This window comes from Homalodisca vitripennis, chromosome 3 (assembly GCF_021130785.1).
Source record: "Homalodisca vitripennis isolate AUS2020 chromosome 3, UT_GWSS_2.1, whole genome shotgun sequence".
NCBI classification, from domain to species: domain Eukaryota; kingdom Metazoa; phylum Arthropoda; class Insecta; order Hemiptera; family Cicadellidae; genus Homalodisca; species Homalodisca vitripennis.
The window spans coordinates 43,960,664-43,981,176 of NC_060209.1; the positions used below are offsets into that span (position 1 = coordinate 43,960,664).

The 20,513-nt window shown below is 39.3% G+C and overlaps 3 protein-coding genes across 3 annotated transcripts; 2 read left to right on the forward strand and 1 right to left on the reverse strand.

The window, feature by feature from the left end:
• Positions 1-914: 914 nt before the first annotated feature.
• LOC124358166 lies at positions 915-1,859 on the forward strand. The gene has a single exon (XM_046810460.1). It carries the CDS (start codon positions 915-917, stop codon positions 1,857-1,859), a length of 945 nt encoding a protein of 314 aa, XP_046666416.1.
• Positions 1,860-3,381: 1,522 nt separating this feature from the next.
• LOC124358167 lies at positions 3,382-4,620 on the reverse strand. The gene has a single exon (XM_046810461.1). It carries the CDS (start codon positions 4,618-4,620, stop codon positions 3,382-3,384), a length of 1,239 nt encoding a protein of 412 aa, XP_046666417.1.
• An 8,413-nt stretch (positions 4,621-13,033) lies between these two features.
• On the forward strand, positions 13,034-19,292 carry LOC124358168. Its single transcript, XM_046810462.1, has 3 exons — positions 13,034-13,142; positions 14,344-14,633; positions 19,281-19,292. Exons 1-3 carry the CDS (start codon positions 13,034-13,036, stop codon positions 19,290-19,292), a joined length of 411 nt encoding a protein of 136 aa, XP_046666418.1.
• The last annotated feature ends 1,221 nt before the right edge of the window (positions 19,293-20,513 follow it).

Genomic DNA, 20,513 nt, shown 5'->3' on the forward strand with positions numbered 1-20,513 from the left:
GGAGTGAAGCTACGTTTTCTGGACTCGTTGAGATTCATGGCAAGCAGTCTAGACAAGTTGGCCAAAAACCTGTCTCCCAATCAGTTCAGACACACTTCCAATATCTACCAAGGTGAACAACTAGAGCTGTTGGTGAAAAAAGGTGTTTATCCCTACGATTACATGGACAGCATTGAGAAGTTTGAACGTTGTTCGCTTCCAAACCAAGAAGATTTCTACAACAAGCTAAACGACGCTCACGTAAAGCCCGAAGACTACCGACATGCGGTCAACGTTTGGAATACGTTCAACATACAGAACATGAAAGACTACACACTGTTGTACAACCAAACGGACGTGCTCTTGCTGGCGGACATTATGGAGAACTTTCGCGACGTTTGCATGCAGACGTACCAGCTCGACCCTGCTTGGTACTACACGGCTCCCGGACTCGCGTGGAGTGCGATGCTCAAGACCACCGGCATAAAACTCGACCTTCTCAGTGACTACAACATGATCCTGATGATCGGCAAGGGCATTCGTGGCGGAGTGTCACAGTGCTCTAACCGGTACGCCGCAGCAAACAACCCTTATATGGAAGCAGAATTCAATGTGGACCAGCCGACTTCCTACCTGACGTACTTGGACGCCAATAATCTGTACGGCTGGGCCATGAGTCAGTTCATGCCGTATAAGAACTTCAAGTGGTGCAAAACCGACATTGACGTCACACAAGTCCCAGACGATGCACCTACCGGTTACATTCTAGAAGTTGACTTCCAAAGAATTTGCACGACTTGCACTCTGACTTGCCTCTTGCACCGGAACGTCGAGTACCGCCGGGATCGAAAGAAGAAAAGTTACTCACCACACTGCTAGAGAAGGAAAAATATGTTGTCCACTACCGGAATCTAAAACAGTATCTATCGCTCGGCATGAAACTTAAGAAAGTCCACAGAGTTATAAGCTTCAGTCAATCAGCCTGGCTCAAGCCCTACATCGACTTGAACACTGAGATGCGTACGCAAGCCAGGAACGAGTTTGAGAAAGATTTCTTCAAGCTCATGAATAACAGCGTTTTCGGTAAGACAATGGAGAACATCCGGAACAGAGTGGACATCCGACTAGCCACAAAAGACGAACAAGTCGACAAGTGGACTGCTCAACCAAACTTTAAGAGCAGGACGATATTCACCGAACAGTTGGCAGCCGTTCACATGTCAAAAACGAAATTGATGTTCAATAAAGCAATCTACGTCGGCATGAGCATTCTGGACGTGTCGAAAACGCTGATGTACGACTTCCACTACAACGTCATCAAGAGGCGGTACGGTCACAAAGCCCAACTTCAATATACAGACACCGACTCGCTAACGTACCACATCCAGACGACCGACTTGTACAAAGACATCAAAGACATGATCGATCTGTTCGACACCAGCGACTACCCTCAGCCCAACCGTTACAACATGCCTCGAGTCAACAAAAAGGTACTAGGGAAGATGAAAGACGAGCTCAACGGCAGAATCATGTACGAGCACGTAGGACTTCGCTCGAAAATGTACTCCAGCAGATCCGAAGGCGGAGTGATCAAAAAGTCGAAAGGTGTCAAAAAGACAACGATAGAAAACCACCTGACCTTCGACAATTACAAACAGTGTCTGTTCACCTCAGGTATACAATACGGTTCGATGAACATGATCCGGAGCTTTAAACACGACTTGTACAGCGTTGAACTGAACAAAATTGTTCTGTCGCCTCATGATGACAAACGCTACATCCAAGACGACGGCATCGGGACTCTGCCCTGGGGACACTACAGCATCCCCGTAGAAGTTATGGCTGAGCTGGAAATCCGGTCTGCTCTGTCGACACAGTGAGACTACCTACGGTAAAAACAAATGTAAATATAAAAAAAAAAAAACTGTTTAGCTGTATGTAAATATTTTCACACATTGTATTTAAATAAAATGTATATATTTTTTTATGTTGTTGTGGATTTTCTTTTCAGATTAATGTACTCTGTGTTTATAATGACAAAAGTCTGAAATAAAATTAATGATCAATTAAAAATTAAGTGGAAGCAAACGAGCTGTAATCTGTAAGGTCGTGACCCAAGATAAACCGTTCCGAGTGTTGCGAATAATAAGTGTTTGGTATATTAAATGTTAATACAGTACTATGATGTATCTCTAGCTACAGAATATGTTGTTAAGTAGACCATCTTACATTGATAATCTAATCATTCTTCCTCTTTCATTAGAAGGTTTGAATTGTATAGGGTTCCGGGCTGGTACTTCAGATCATTCATAACAGAAAAAATAAGTGTTTTATATCAATTTAGAAAAATACGCATATTAAGTTAACCTATGTTGTCTACCTATACTTTGTCAGGATAGATACTAGAAATAAATACTAGAATAGTTACTAAAAAAAGGACTTTATGCAACGCTTTAATTAAACTTGTAACTAATTATTTTACTTACTTAATCTTTGTAACTTGTACAGTAACAAGCACTTGTAGCAGTAGCAAGCTTGCTTTTTATTTCCCTGTAATCAGGGAATAGGCTTGTTCTCACTAAACAAACATCACAATAGTAGGGTCTAGTACCATTTACATACAGTTCACAGGCAATATACTGATACAGAGTCAAACTCAATGGGCCATGTGAATAAAAACTAGTATATGTACGCTACCTTTGAATCGGATCTGGATGTTTGAAAATTTCTTCAAGGATAGCCTAACTAAAACTATAATTGTTTTCCTATTTACAATTCCCTAATATTTAGGGATTATTATTAAATTAAATTATTTATTAACAATATCGGCAGTGCTATACCTATGAATATTGCAAATTTAAATATAACAGTGTATGACATACAACATTTGTAATTTTGCACACAATTTAATTGTAATGCATGGGCTGTGTTCTTACGTGGTTAGTACGTAGCTTGAACACTGAAAATTATATAATGAAATTGTATCGAATATTGAAAATTTTACAAATTCAACCAAACTTTCTTCAAACGAATCAAACACAAGTTATAAATAGGCAAAATTAACGTTACCTTAACTTCACAATTGGATAATATGTACTTACAAATCACGTGGAAATTCCCAATCACGTAAAAGTATTTTTTTTCTGAATTTAAAAATAACACACGGCGATAAAGTAAACGCGTCGCGGTACTTCAGTAATGAACGCTACAGCCGTGAGAAGGCTATTGCATGTGGGATAGTTGTTCGGACTGTTCTGACCACAGATAACCTATTGGGCGCAGATAACACTGTGTGTACAAATATTATAGTATTAGACCTGCTTTACTAAAACACGTATTGGTGCGTTACATCTATTGGAACACGACGCTGTCCTACATAAACGAGGACACTGATAAACGTCATCACTGAACCATGCGAATGGTGTTTCGCGTAATGTCGTACATGAACTCTGTCTGAGACACCAATATTATGTACGCCGTAGTGCCCACGTCGCCTTGTGCGGACGCAACTGCTGTAGTGAAATCCAATTCGACTTGTATATCGTTTCTGGACCTGTCTCGGCTGGTGGGATGCAAATGCGTGTCAATCACGATGATGGGGTACCTCGATTTAAAATCGTCCATGTTGACATACACGTCCGTATCGCCGTACATGAGTTTCCTAAATGTCAAGTACTGGTCGTACAACAGCCTGTAGTTTTGAGCCGTCATATCGCAGTTTTGCATTTCTGCCGGATAGCGGTGTCCGTTGATTTTTACCGACACATTCTTCAAGTTGCAATGATCGAATCGACTTGGATTTTTCTTTTGCTTATTGGCGCGGTTTGTTTGCAGTGCAACGATAATGAATTTGGGATTGTACACGTTACGATAGAGGCCGGTGACGTCAAAGTTGAACGTTGAACCGAACACGCCTTTCTTATCGATACACTGCCACTGCAAGTAAGTGTATTTCAGCGAATCCTTATCACTCATTTGTTTGAGACCGGCAATCAGCTGGCTTTTGGCGTTTGTCTCGTACTCGACCAACGGAACACGCAACACAAACGACTTGATTACAACTTTACCGTCTGCCGGTTCAGTTGCTCCTTGTGCGTTACCCGACCAGTGGTATATAGCGTCATTGTCTTCGGCTCGAGTGAACGTGATTTCGAACCCGCCCTTGTACATTGGGTGACGCAAATGGTCAAAGAATCCCAGACCCAAGTGGCCGAGTGTACCCAACGCTTCGAACTTGCCGCCGCCACTAAACTTGGAAATGAAACCGCTAGTCGGCAACATGTACATTTGCGATTTACTGTAGCTCACCAATCCTTTCACTTGACTCGTAATGCCGGGATGGTCCACACTGTCGAGCAGAGTGTTGTGTTTTTTCAGTTCGATTCGCGAAAACAGATACGCTGGAAAATTGTCAATCAGTTGAATTGTCGACGCTGCGGGGTATTCGGTACCGTCAGATTTCTTGACCAACTCTCCGTGTATGTGGTACATTATGCGAGAATCGTAAAACGCATCTCCGTGATCCAATTTGAAAACCGTATAGTTGTTTGGCGTATTGAAATTTAGGTCCGAGACCGGCATCACGGTCCGGTACTCGCTCCGCTCTATTCCAGTAACTTGTTCTTCGTACAACTTGTCCATTCTCGTGTATCTAACTCTATCTAACATTGCTTTACGACATTACTTGTATTCAATACGATATACAAATAAAGTTTTACTAGTGTTTAAGCGTCAGATCTGAGGTGTAACAACTTTGATACCATAACATGTAATTGTTTCAAAATGATATCTTCCATGCAACTGACTTGTAACGCGCTCGTGGAACACGGTCAGAATGTACGGCAGACTTTAGTAAAACCTAGAATTTGCTGATTATGCACGATCCGGAACCAGATCCAAATAAATGTAACTGATGACATCGTCGTTTAACAGAGCGGTATTGTTTTGATCCGTGATTGCTAGTTTTATCTGTTGCAGCTTATGTAGCCCTTGTCGCACAGGCACATAGTGAGGATAATGTGGTCTCTCTGATATTTTGTAACCATGTGGCACATCGGGATAGAACTGATACAATATTGCCGTCTCATAGTGTCTGTGTTTGTGCACGTCGTGACTCACATAACTGTTTTCAATAATATCGCAGTGTACTTCGACTATTTCCACCGGTCTTAGATTTGGTGGGTTAGTTGCTGTTACTGTTTCACCAGCATTATATGTAATGCTACGCTGATCAAAACCGAGGACTGTACAAAGATTCGAATCCATTCGAAAATTGTACGGTGATCTGAGAACGATGCGATCGCCATTTCTTGTAATCTTGAGATAGGTTTCAAATTTCTGTTGCAACGATTCCATCGTCCAGTAACCGGGTTCTAGAGTTATTACGTGTTCTCCCTGATCGTTCAGTGTAAAGACAACGTGTGCCGTCTTTCGCAGGTTGTAGATATTGTTTTCCGAGTAGAAACCAATCAGAGCCACTTTGTATTTCACGGTGTCGTCCAAGTGGATTGGATGCTCGAAATGCAAGTTCAGCACGGAACTTTTACCGAAGAGTTTTAACACAGGCATTATTACTCTATATCCAAGTTCAAGTCCAAGTCTATACTAGTATACTTACTATAGTACTGTGTCTATATGGAAGCGTGCATCGCACGTATACGCTATACACTACTCTATTGGAGAAAACACTTTTTCATACAGTTCTGATACCGTATTTGCGCATTGACGCTTCCAGTTTTCGAGTTGTTCGAACCTTGTATTAAGCCTCCTAATGTTTTCTTGCAGTGTAAACGAAGTTTGCTCGTTTAATCTCCTCGAGAGGTCGTCAATTTCTTTTCTGATCACTACGTCGTGTTCGTCTACAGATTTTGCAGCGTTTACGATCCGTCTGTTTTTCACGTTTACTTTGTTGTTGATAAACTTTACCTTGCTGGTGAGCTCATCTGTGTGAGACTTTAAATCGTTCTGAACCATTTCCACAGTATGTCGTAAAGTTTCTAAATTTACTTCGCTCCTGAAAGACTCCAATCTTTCGTTTATTCGCGCTTCCACGTGTTGTTTGATAGTTGTTTGATCGCCATATGGTGAAGCAAAATCTTTCAACTTTTCATTTACTTGTGCTTCAACATATTGTTTGATCATCATACTATCGTCATTGGCAGACGTCAACTTTTCATTTATTCGAGCATCCACATATTTTAATACATTGGTTTCATCACTTATCATTACTTCGTTGAATCTGTTCACTGCAAACATTATGCAAACCAAGATTTCCAATTGTATTTATCTTTCTCCAACGCGCTTTCTATATCAGTAAAACTTTTGCAACCAGACATGTATAGCCTTAACACTTCCAGGCACAAGTGTCCACATATGGGCTGGTCGTCGTAGTCTTGAATTCGTTTGGTGTTGTACATCAGATTCTCTGGACCCAAGTAGCGGACTAGTTCCCGCGGTGGCTGACTGTCACCGTACGAGTCGAAGTAGACTTTGCTGTGGTCCATCTTCATGTAACACGTCCAGTGTGTACCGTCCGAATCCAGATCGCCCAGATTGATTATGCCGCATTCGATGCGATGCGGTTTGACCGGTAACGCTTCTCGCATAAATACACCGCGAAAGTTGGGAATGTTCAGTCTACGAGCCCACACGTTCAAATCACTCGCTGACATCGGTTTAATGTGCTTAACTATGTTTTTTAAACAACGATAAAAGTTTTCCATCTATACGTTTACGGAGACCGTTGCCACTGGGATCTTTTTCGATGATGGAATCGAGTTCGTTGTCAATCAGGTTCTTCAGCCACGGGACAAGTTGCTCTTTCAGCAACGGTGCAATTTTCCGTCTCACTAGCGGTGATACGAATTTCTTTCCGTACGGTACACTGTCCTCTACGAATCCCAACACTTCTTTCAGTAGCCCACCGTCAACGTTTTCTCTCCAACTGTCCGTACTCCAACGATAATCGCACACCGCTATTGTTCTTTATCGCTTTCTGCACCGTCTTATGCTGTTGATTCGTCAACATGATTGTATCACCATCACCACTGCTCGACAATTGATCTTTCGCAATACCAATCACTGCCGATCTGCGTTTCTTGTAGGCGATGCGCATCTTGCGCTTCTGACCCTCGGTCAATTTTATTTTGTGTTTGTGTAATTCACTCATTCTGCAACACTCTTACTGTAAGAAGTCACGTATGTCAATTATCTCTGATACCGTATACAGGATTTGATTGTTTCCCGCACTAAAGTAAATGTAATGACGCGCTGGATTATCACTAATGTAGGGAGCATCATGGACAGTTACTGTCAAAAGTGTAAGAAAAAGACTGCATCGCTCAAACAACAAACAGTAAAAACTTCCAATAACAGATGGCGGTCAAAGTCGGTGTGTGGAACGTGTGGCTCGAAAAAGAGTACGTTCATAAAACTCTCGGAACCTGAACCAATAGTAGAAGCGAGAGAACTGCACAAACCTGTGATCAAAAAGTTTCCTAGACGGCGTATAGTAACTTTGGGCATCGACGACTTGTGGGCTGCCGACTTAGTAATAATGACGGCTTACTCTAAAGTCAACCGAGGCTTCAAATACATGTTGAACGTTATTGACACGTTCAGTAAGTACGCTTGGTCGGAGCCGTTAAAGACAAAGAGTGGTGTGGACGTGGCCAGGGCTTTCGAATCGATACTGAAAAGAGCCGCGGATGCAGATCACAGGCCAACCAACTTGTTGCACACGGACAAGGGCCGCGAATTTGAAAACAAAGACTTTAAGCAACTGCTGAAACGGTACAGTATAAAAATGTACCACACGGAGAACGAGGAAAAGAGCGCCATCGTGGAACGGTTCAACCGGACGCTCAACAACAAAATGAAAATAGAGTTTGAGGCGAGAAACTCGTTCAAGTGGCTCGACATCCTGCAACTGTTAGTCGCACAGTACAATGAGGCGGACATGCACAGATCAATCGGCATGACACCGTCAGACGTTGATGAAACAAACGAAAATCAAATATTACTAAAGTTCAATAAATTGAAATCAAAGATACCCATTAGAAAACCTAAACTGAAAGTGGGTGACCGTGTGCGCATCACTGTGAAAAAAGAAGCGTTTGCCAACAAGTACAAAAGCAATTGGACGCGAGAGATTTTCACAGTTTCTAAAGTCATTGACACTAGACCGGTTACGTACAGAATCACTGACGCTCAAGGTGAAGAAATAGAAGGGTCATTTTACGAGAAGGAATTACAGAAAACTGTCTTGTAATACACATAGACTATACTATTCTTTGACGTATGTTACAGTATAGTAGTCAACCATGGCCAATCGCACACCAATACAAGTCAACACAATATCTTCATCGTCCTCGCCAAATTATTCTGAGCCACAGGAAGTTAGACGATATGCTAATCCAGTGCAAGACAACACGGTTTCATGTAGCAATAGGACTATAACCTACCACCCGGTGAATGACCCGGCTGTTGAAAGGATGTCCACAGATGTCATAAGAGCTTTGAACCGATTGTTTGGTGAGACCGACGACTAGGTCTAAATACTACGTTAGAAATACACGTAACGTTATTTTGACGGCTAGACACGTAGACGCATTACTGTATATTGATGGTGCACTGGTTTGCATGTATATTAGTCTGTAAAATGGACATAAAAGTATACTGCAAAGAATCGCTAGCAAATAGCGCAGCTCTTATACCGCAGCCACTTCGCTGTCTGATAGTCGGCACATCGGGATGTGGAAAAACCAATCTGTTGTTGAATCTGGTGTACAACGAGAAAGGAGTCAAGTTTAAAAAGCTGTACGTGTTCAGTCGGTCTATACACCAGACGGCTTACACAGACATGTTGCAGACGTTTACGAGTATTGAGAAAAAACTTTGTACGAAAATCGCTTACTTCTTTAGCAGTTGTGAGGATCTCATATCGGTGGAAGAATGTGACCGCAACGCGTTGGTCGTGTTTGACGATTGTCTGATGGAGCAGCAAGACAAAATTAAAGATTACTTTATTCGCAGCCGACACAAACAGATATCGTGCGTGTACTTGAGTCAGAGTTATGGGAAAGTTGACATGCAAGTGATTCGTAATAATGTGAACATGCTGTGCGTGTTTAAACAAAACAAACATTACACCAAACGAATATACGACGACTTTGTTGGATCGGACATGACGTATCGTGAATTTGAAACTTTATGCAGAAAGTGTTGGTCTCAACCGCACGGATTTATTTCAATAGACATGACGAGGAAAGCGCATAACGGTAAATACAAGTTTATGCTTAACGACGTGATACACGCTACATCACCGTTTCCCCAATAACGATGATACACGCAAATATTTTTTAAACGATGTATCACCGTTCTACCACTGACGATGATATACGTAAATATTTTTTTAAAACGATATACCACCGTTCTACCACTGACGATGATATACGTAAAAACGACATACCACCGTTTACTGAACTACGTGTAATATGCTATACATCACGTGCATGTGCAATATTTAATAATTAGTAGTACAGTATTCATGATGTCGCCAATACGACGCCGAACCAAAAGACGTCAATATAATATCGAAAACGTGTTGATCAAGAAAATAAAATCTGAGCCAAATATACCACCAGAACCTATCGTCAAATTTCCAACTGCGGAAGAGGCCAAACGCTTTGCCCGACAAGACGATAAATTACGCGAGGCGTTCTTGAAAGGCGAACAAGAAGTTTTGGAACAACGCGATAGGGAAGATAGAAAAAACTCTATTGTAGGAAATGTAGAACTTAAAGATGTACCAAAAATTCCTCCAGCGCACGAGGTGTGTTTACCGTCCGTGAACGAGGCCAAAAAGTTTAAAGATATGGATAAGCGGTTACGTGCAGAGTTTGCCGGTGTGCAAAAGAAAGAACAGTTGGATACACGAGCTAAAGAAAAACAGTACGAACCAATTACGCGTGCAATCAAAGATAGACAGAGCGCAGAACAGAAAGAGAAACGATTGAAACAACTCAAAACTGTCACGTTACAAAAACGATTGCGTAAAGATTTCGTACCATCGGCCATGAGTACACCGAATCGTGATGTCACTACTGCATCTGACACACCACCACTACCACCCGAACCGGAAGATGATGAAAACCTGATAGACCAGTCGATACAAGAGTACGTGGAAGAGAGAGGCCAAGATCTCGGACCGCTGGCTCGCGAGTACATGACACAAGCTAAGGACCAAGTGTTTGGTATATGGTACGATATGAGTGATCGTCAATTGAAAATTGGTCATTCGACTATTACAGTAAAAATGGACGATATACTGATGACAAAAGAAAATAAACGATACAGAGGCACAGTTGGTTTATGGAAACTACTGACCGACCCAGGAAATGTAAGTGATGACGAATACACCAGCGAGGATCGAGACAACTACAAAGATATATTGATCGTGTCGGACGCGCTGTACCAGAGCAACGATGTCACAACACAACGACCCAAGTCGAGCGTCGGTGCAAAGTGGAAGTATTTAATAAAACCGATCTGGGACGAACACAGACTCGAGCAGATGCGCACCACGACATTTGGAGCCAGCGGTTCGGGACTGAAACGTTACACCAACGTACCGATCGAGTACAAGTACATTGGTAATTTAAAAGATCTAATCGACAGGCTGATGTTCATACAAGCGCAGGAAGCGGCCGGCAACAACAATTTCCACAACGAGAAAATGTCCGTGGTGCAGTTCATCAACGATCGTATGGAAGAATTGGTGACGAAACCCAACGGTCTCAAGTACGTCTTGAGGTGTCTGTCGGCGATGCCTGAACATGTCATAAACGGATCCGGTCTGTTGAACGATATCATAAACAATCTACCGTTTGAATTGCACGCCCCCGGTTACAACTTCCTGGGACCCGGGTCCCGGCTTCAACAGAGACTGAAACGTAACGATCGCGGTGTGAATCCACTCGATGAAGCTGCGCGCCAACATGATATATGGTACAGCAAACACAAGAACACCAAGGACCGATGGGAAGCGGACAAAGTGTTACAGGACAAAGCGTTCGACCGCGTCATTGCTCCGGACGCTGATCTGTCCGAGCGGCTGTGGAGTCTAGGCACGGGCTCGGCAATGTGGGCAAAGCGTAAACTCGGTATGGGACTGTCGACGTCGGGTTGTGTGTATCCCCAACTGTGACATCGGGTTGTGTGTATCCCCACACACACTGCAGACAAACTGTGTAGGGTGTTCCTTACACCGCGTGTCAAATTCTCGTTGCTAAGTACATGGCATTCATGATCATCAGTCACATCGCTCATAATGTATTGACACAAAGAGATGGTTGGACCACTAGATAGATTGTAACTATGGATCTAAAGACTACGCTCAACCGGCTGCAAGCACCACGCTACACACGGCTCACCGACTTGAGTCCTAACGTACCGTACCGCGTAATGCAATTCGAGCGCTGCACCACACGAATAGGAGAGACCGTCATGGCTATCCTGGAAGACAACGAGGACCAGTACCGAGTGTTTCTCCCCGAACTTTATCTGCATGCACTTACAGACGATGATATAACAAAGTACAACAACACCAAAGACGTTGATCGCATGTCACTGAAATACTTGGGCAGAGGCAAAGGAATCGAATTTGTGTAACCGCAGTCAAGTAACCAAAGTACACGCACAAGACCATAATACACACACACAAGACAAAAAAACAAAACAAAAAAAATGGTTTCGCTCGGACACCGTAAACTCGGCGGAGGCACAATCTCTGACTATCTGAGCACCGACGTACAACGTGACGTTTAGAAATGACTTCTTGTCGCGTCTTTAAACAAATTTTTTTTTTTTTTTAATTTTCGGATTTGATTTCAAACTGTATTTGGTTTTCAACACCCTTGTAAACCAGGTGTATTACGTTGAAGGTTCCACTGTTGTAACTCGATACGATATCATTAGTCGGTATGTCGTCGAAATGTCTAGGCAAGTAAACGTAGCACACGTTGAAACCACCTAAATGACGCAACGTTGCCAAGATGGTCGAGTCGACTTTTTCGAGTTTCACGACTTTGTAGTATTGATGAGGTATCAGATCAGAGACTTGGACATAGTGCCCGGGTGTACAAGTGTTCAACGCGCTCACTAGACTGATCGTTGTTGCGTTGGCTTCCTCACAACGAGAATGTTGACACGCGGTGGATTCCTCACAATCAGCTGTTACGTTGGATTCCACACAATCAGTTCGTAAGTCGACTCCTCCGACCGACCTGCATGTGTTGGTTCTCTGATGCCGTAACATGCACCTTTTAACCACCACTTTGCCACACACATCACATGTAGCAGTTTTCGCTTTGGGCATTGCACCCAACACGGTAGCCATGTTGGTACTGACCAACTACCTAGTATCCCAACACTGCCTCAATCTCTGTACAGTATGAGTGATGTTCGTATGGGTCGCGTTGTGTAACTCGGGCACCGCCGACCGCACCGCCGACTCACCGCGTTGTGTCACTGCCGCCGCCGCCGCCGTGTGTGTTGCTCCGCTTTGTGTAATCGACAAAAAAGTTTTACGCAACTGCTGAAACAGTGCAGTGTAAAAAATTAAAAAAAACAACTTGTTGCACACGAACAAGAACCGCGACTTTAAAAACAAAGACAACTACTGAAACGGTACAGTGTAAAAAATAAAACACAACTTGTTGCACACGAACAAGAACCGAGAATTAAAAAACAAAGACAACTGCTGAAACAGTACAGTGTAAAAAATAAAACACAACTTGTTGCACACGAACAAGAACCGAGAATTTAAAAACAAAGACAACTACTGAAACGGTACAGTGTAAAAAATAAAAAAACAACTTGTTGCACACGAACAAGAACCGCGACTTTGACAACAAAGAATTTAAGCAACTCGTCCTCCTACTCGTCCTCTTTGGGGCGCCTTAGAACCGGCGTTACATATCTACTAATGAGTGAAGTCGATTTCGATACAGAAAAGTTTATTCTGTGTGTTAAGGAAAGGCAATGTTTGTGGGACATGACAAAAGAAGAATACAGCAACAAAAATGAGAGGAAGAAAGCATGGCAAGAGATTACACTGTTGTTTAACAGTGCAGAAGCAACCACTAAAGAAAAAAATACACTATGTAAGTAACTGTTAATTACATTATTTATTTTACTTAGCAAATAAGTTACCTAATTTAATAAAGTACCAGTGTGTCATGTAATGAGAAAAACAACATCAACAAGTTCTTGTTAATTATATTTCATTCTTGCTATTATTAAAGGTAGTGGTTTTGCCATGAAACTGCTCCTTCGTTTGCGAAATATTCTGCTAGAATGTTTCTTGCGTTTGAATTGTATTGACGTGTGTGTGTGCCTCCTCTTATGTTGTCATCACTTGAAAACCTATATAATGTGTCTGCAAACTGGAAACCATCTCTACTTCGTACGTAATTGTGCAAAACACAACACGCCTTAATAATGTCTATAGCTAACTCAATATTAACATTCAAAGCCCGATGGAAAATACGCCATTTATTGGCTAAGATTCCGAAGGTACATTCAACGTATCTTCTACCTCTGCAATGTCTGTAGTTAAACAATCTTTTCTTCATATTAAGCTGCTTTCCAATGAAAGGACACATAATTCTTTGAGATTGTGAGAAAGCATCATCAGCAAGAAACACAAATGGAATTGGTGTAGTACGTGTTTGCGATATTGGTCTGTCCTCGGGAATATCCATAGTACCAGTATTTATTCTTTGGTACAAAGTTGATTGTTGGAATATAGTAGAATCTCCACATTTTCCGTATGATCCAATATCAACATATACAAATTGATAGTTTGCATCGGTCACTGCCATAAGGATGATGGAGAAGTAGTTTTTGTAGTTATAGTACAGTGATGCACTGTTTGGGGGTTTTACAATTCTAATATGCTTTCCGTCAACAGCGCCTAGACAATTAGGAAAGTTTGCCCTCTTTTCAAATTCAGCTGCAGTTCTTAACCAGTCTTCTTTTGTTGGTTCAGGTAGACATTCCTTCTGTAGAATATTCCATAGTGCAGAACATACTCTTGAAACAATTTCTTTTATTGTAGTTACTCCCAGACGATAAGAGTGGTGTAAGTCCACAAATGAATTTCCAGTCGCCAGATACCTGAAAATAAGAATCTGAGCTGTACTATTTATAGTATAATTAAACTGCAAATATTTTGGAAGTAACATTATGTAGTACAGCTTGTTACTTTCCTACTAAAATATACTACAAATTGAAGAAAAACAAAACCTCTAATTTAATAAGCGCTGTATTTGCAGAGATACGACTTCACTGGTTTTTTTTCAGGTACGCACCTACAGAAAAAATGGAAGAGTGTGAAGGATTGTTACAACAGGGAGAGAAGGAGGTTGAGTAGTGGAAAGAGTGGTTCAGCTGCTAACAGAAAAACACCATACATATACTACCACATGTTGTCATTCTTGAATTCCAACAACCCACCAACCAATACCCATTCCAATGTGCCAAATCCTCCAGATGAAGATGACATCGATCTTGAAAATACCCAATTGGACCAGGGACCAGAATCTGAAACACCTACTGCAACTACAGCGACGGCAGAGCCATATGCAACACGGGTAACAGCCAAAAAAAGAAAACTAGAGGATAATGTTGGTCAACAATTAGTAAAAATATTGAAAGAATCAGCTGATGAAAGGCACAGACATGATACAGAAGTTGGATGTGATGAGGATAGGTTATACCTCTTGTCTTTAGTGTCGAATATAAAAAAAGTTCCAGACCATTTAAAATTATCAGTCCGACGCCAAATTATAAATATCATTGAGCAGAATACAGTTCCTACCCAGCACTACCCAACACCTAATACTAATTGCTCTCAAGGATACAGCACTAATTACAGTATTGATAATAACTTTCATTTCAGCCAACAAACTTCACCTCCACAATCAACAGGAAGAAATGAATACAACAGCAGTAATAGCTCTCCAGTTTTTCAATGTTTTGAACAAAGTGAATAACGTCTTATAATATGAGTATTTTGTTTGAAGTTCGTTTTGTTCATATCCAAACTTATTTTTACAATCTTGCACATTGCAATATTACTTTTCTGTAATAAACACAAATAAACTTACCTTAATGTAACAAGTAGCTTTTCTTCATTTCCAATACATGACCGCATTGCTGTGTCTATTCCTCTAATACTATCTGCAATTTTACTTAGTAAATAATCAAAACTAAAAACAGACATTCTTGTATAGTTAAAAAACTTTTCATCATATTGCCGTAACTCACAAAAAAATGTTGCGAATTGTCCTTTTGTAGACCTATATTGCAAAAGGGGATGTACCGAAAACCTCCGTTTTTTACGTTTAATGTAACGAATATACACATGCGCTACAATAGCTATTTCCTCCAGGTCCATATTGCAACTGAGTAGCGACCAGACTAAATTGTTCAAATTGCTGGTCGCGCGACCAGTCGACGTATTGGTCGCACATTATGCGACCGGTCGCGGTCGTGGTCGTGGTCGCGGTCGCTCCAGTGAGTTATTAGGGTTAAACTTCAACTATCGGTGACGGTGCGGCCACGACGGTCTGGTGTCAGTGCGGACATGTATGGACTTGCAGGTTGAAAACTGCGCTGCAATTCTTCCACCGTTTGACGGCCAACACACGGCCGACTGACGTGTCGGGCGCGGTGTGGTTATGTGTGTCCCGGCCTTAAGATGTCGACCTTTAGTTGTGAACTACAGATAGCGATCACTTATCTTCTTTCCTTCATGTTTTATTTCTACCTCGTTTAGCGATAAACGAAATTATTTCTCGAGTAGTAGTAACTAACTGTGAGGTGACATAAAAACTCAGCGGTCTCATCTTGGATGCTCCCGACCATCAGTGCAGATTAATATTCATGTTCTTCATAATTGAATAAATGACAGTAAAAGTATTTAAATTGTCTCTAGGACGATAAAACTACCTTTTTTAACGACAACATAAAAAATATATTTTGCTATTTTTTGCTTAAATAAACATAATATTACTCCAAAGTAACTGGTATTAAGGGTCACATAAATACTGTAAGTAGATAAGGTACTGTTTTATTACTAAATACGTATTGAAGAAAATGAAAGCAAATCATAATAGCAATCTATTCAAATGTGAATTCGGGTTTATTGTTTGAACAGTACAGCCAAGAGTGTTAATTGTTATTGTGGCGTGTTTGAGCAACACAGTATGGTAGATTACAAACTTTTGAAGAGATATTATGAATAAAATAATATAAACTAATGTAACGTACATTGTATGATATAGTCCAAAAAATTTGAGATTACCTGGAAAAAAACCTTTAAATACTCATTACTTGTGTATTTCAGGAACATTCAAATTCAAATCCATTATACATTGTATAAAAATATATTTTATAAATAGTTGTTAAAATAGGGTCTAAGATCTAAGATAGTCTATCTATGTACTGCCGAACCAAAGTGCTATATCGAAAAACATTTAATAAAGGGATAAAGAAGGAATTTTCATCGTTTTTTCACCAGGAAAAGACTCAAATATTGCTTGATAATATAATACCCTATACTAATTTACAATATAATAATTAACTATTTAAATTTCTGTATAAACCCAAGTAAAATGTCCCATTATCTAATAGTTTCAGATTGATAGTTGGTATACCAGATATAACCATGGTAAAAGATACTGAATCGATGCTATAGGACATTCGTCGGAACATAAGAATTAGAAAGTTAATTTTATATTTAGGCGGCTAACCACCACTGTGATAGGGTAGATCAGTGTTATTAGATATAGTTGGCTGACCTTTAACCAAGGATCGAATCTGGGTTCAATTTGTCCGTTTGTTGGTGGACGATTTTTTGTCAGAACGCATTTTTAGTGAGACAGGCAGTCTGGTCGTGCACGTTTATCGATGTTTTTGGCAGGACGGATATTCCGTGAGTTCAGTAGTTCTTCAAAGTATTGAATACGGGCAGCATGTGTTGGGCTTTGGGTGTAGTTTTCTATGTTTTAATTAATGGGTGTTATAATTATGCGTAAATATTAGCTATTTAAGGTAATAAAAGATGACTATAGTTGTGTCCTGAAATAAATACCGATTTAGACCTGCATGGGAATATAATTATTTCTGTTGGGGGTCACTACGTTAGGACACGTTCATCACCATCGGAAAGGTTGTTTCACCACTAACATTAAATAAATCAACCACCTTCGCAGTATCTCAAATCCATGGGTGAGACTTTGAAAAATACCTATTATTTAAATTTGCACACAAAGAGTATGTGTAAAAATGCAAGGTGAAAAATCAACAGCCCTTCAGCAGGATAGAATTCTTGGAAGATTTCCCGACTTCTAATTACAAACACCATCAGTATAATTGAACTAAGAAACGTTTAAAATTTCTACACAACTCTCAAATATATTTTTTTAAGTGTATTTGGATTTAAAACATTTTAAAAGTAAAATATTTTAGTTATACATTGACGATAACATAAGTAAAAGTGTACATTCAAATTTGTAGATGTATGCTCATGTCGCCAGATGTTCATCATTGTTATATTACATACCATAAAATTACACAATGAATCTTTCCCCTTTTTTGATTGAAGCTAATAATATAAAAATAAAAGATGGAGATGGTAGCGAGGGGGTAGGACTGTAAAGTAATAGAGGACCTGAAATTATTCCACCTTACAACCATCATAAATGTATAAAATACCCTTATAACACATACGAAAGTATGAAATTTATTGGTTTTCCCTGATGGTTTGTATATAGTAGATACTACTTATTAGATATTATTAATAGTCATAGAGAGCAATAATTAATATAATACTGTTCAGTACTTCCTTTTCTAGAAACAATTGTTTTTCAGTTGTAAATCAGAACTAGTTAGGCTTAATCGTAATTATAATAATTATAAACTGTACAGTACCCTGTATAGATTTCCCAACTTGTCAGACCAAACACTGCCTGTATAATTAACTAAGAAAATAATTTTAACATTTTACACACAACCTTAGAAAAATATCTAATTTAATTGTATTGGATTGTATTGGGTTTTACCCTTGGAAGAAGTCAAACATTTTCTTATAAATTCATGATAAAAGAAATAGAGATATTTATAACCTTTATGTTGCATGATGAGATTCTACTTGTTTTCTGACGTTATGATTATAAAACTAAGAAATAAAGGTATTAATAGAAGGTATATGTTTCTTATTTCAGTGGGTCAATATAAATCGTATTACTATAGTATTAATCATCAGTTTATATGAGATAATTGTATGTTATTACATACAACTTGTACTTATTACATTTAAACACAAAAAACCAATATTTAATACTTTTTTTTGTGAGGCCTTTCGATAGCAAAGCTATCTTCATGAGACACATCACAAAAGATAGCCTTGCTATCGAAGGGCCTCACAAAAATAAAAGTATTAAATATTGGTTTTTTGTGTTTAAATGTAATAAGTTAACAGTAGCCAATATAAGCTCCATCTTCAATATAATTGTATGTATTTTTTCATAATTAAGTGTTAAAAAAATAGAAGAATGGCAATTTCAAGGAGGAGAAAACGTTTAAAATGATAAATTCGCATGTATTTGATATTCAGTTACGACCTGGTACAAGATATGCCATGTTGAGCCGACGTTAGCGTAAGAGTTATGTCGAAAGTTTGGGTTGTGGTAATACATAACACTTTATCATCCGATACTGCTGATATTATCAACTGGCAAAATCAATTACCATAAATAATAGGAATAACTCATAATTGCTGTGTGTCTTATGTAAATAATGATCTATTATTATTTACTGAATTAATTATTCTTAATCAAGATAGTTGCAGGATTATTTACAATATCTCTAATAATTACTGTTATCATAAACGTAATTAATACGTCTGTAAGGAGACACCGTTCCCCGATTTGAGCCTTATTTAGCCCGTTCTCAAGTCACTGGGCTTTGCGAGGATCTGATCAAACAGCAAAAGGATGAGAGATGATACTTAAAAAAGTGCTACGGTCATGGCAGCATTTGAAACTGCACTATCTCTAGAACAGGTCCAAAGTCCGATGTCTTAGTACGCGTACCCACTGGCATTCCCATCCATCTTTTAGTATTCTTGGAAAGAGATCCATAAATGCGAATATTTCAGCCTAATTTGTTTTCAAGGGTACCTAAAAGCTAAAAATCTCGACTACTATAAAACCTCTGGTCTGTTCTTGTTCCAGGGCGAAGCATGATGGGTAATATATTGAACATTTGGGAGTGTTTGAATCTATGTAATTGGGATTTTGGCAAAAACTTGACTTTTATTTCAGTTATGTGGGTCTGATGATGTGTTCATTGAACTCGAAAGGCCTCACAAAATCCTTTATTATTGGTGTGTTTGCTCATAAATTAAGCATTTGATGCCAATAAGAGGAAGCTGGTAGAATGTAAACGAACTTGAGTTTTCCCCCATAACAAAATTTTTAACCTCATGTTTCTCGTGATCTGGCTAGTTTCATTGATATGGACGACACATTGAATGGTAATTTTATACTTGACTTCAGCTATCGTGTAGATACGCAAAAATACATACACGAGTCGTTTCAACAGATAAAAGTAATGTTTCAAAGACGTAAAAAAAGTAAAATGAATTGAAGACTGTAATTATGTTTACAGTTTTAATTAAAAACTTTATATATGAACAATATATGTTATAAATAATATGTTTTAAAACAAAGTACTGTTATAATTACATTATTAAATATATATTAAAAGTATGCATATTGATAGATTTCACAATAACTTCAAATATGAAAAAAATATAATATAATGCTTGTTGTAGTTATAAGTTAAGCCTAATTATTATAACTATGTGCTATTACTTGCTATTTTATTGCAACTATTATACCAGAACACAAAGAGGATTATGTGCAATGATAATAAAACGTTTTGAAAGCAAATCGACTTTTATTACAAGCGAGTCAATAGACATGGCCACGCTATAACCTGAGATACCACAGGTACCAATAACGATAACAGAGAAGTGCATCAGGATCAAGTTTTACATCGTCCATGCTACTGTCCTGTGTGCTCTTCACTGTATTGGTTAGCAAGTTACAATAACACTTTGTGTGTGAAATAAAATAGTATTCAGAGTAAATAACTGCAACAATAATAACATTTATTCAATCCTCATTTGATCTTATAGTTAATACGAAGTAGAAACATTCTATTTTCAAACGGATAATGAAATAAATGTATTAATAATCACTAAAGCAATGAGTCGAAGCGCACATGTTTCCTTAAAATTGGAATTAAAATACAGTACAACCACATTCTGAAAATCCCAAAAACCAAACGATACATGGAAATATCGATATATGAAATCCAAACACTGCATATTAACGCTGCATATGTATACGCCGCAGTAAATGGTCTGAAATGAAGATTTAATTAAAAACTAGTCCTTCGGA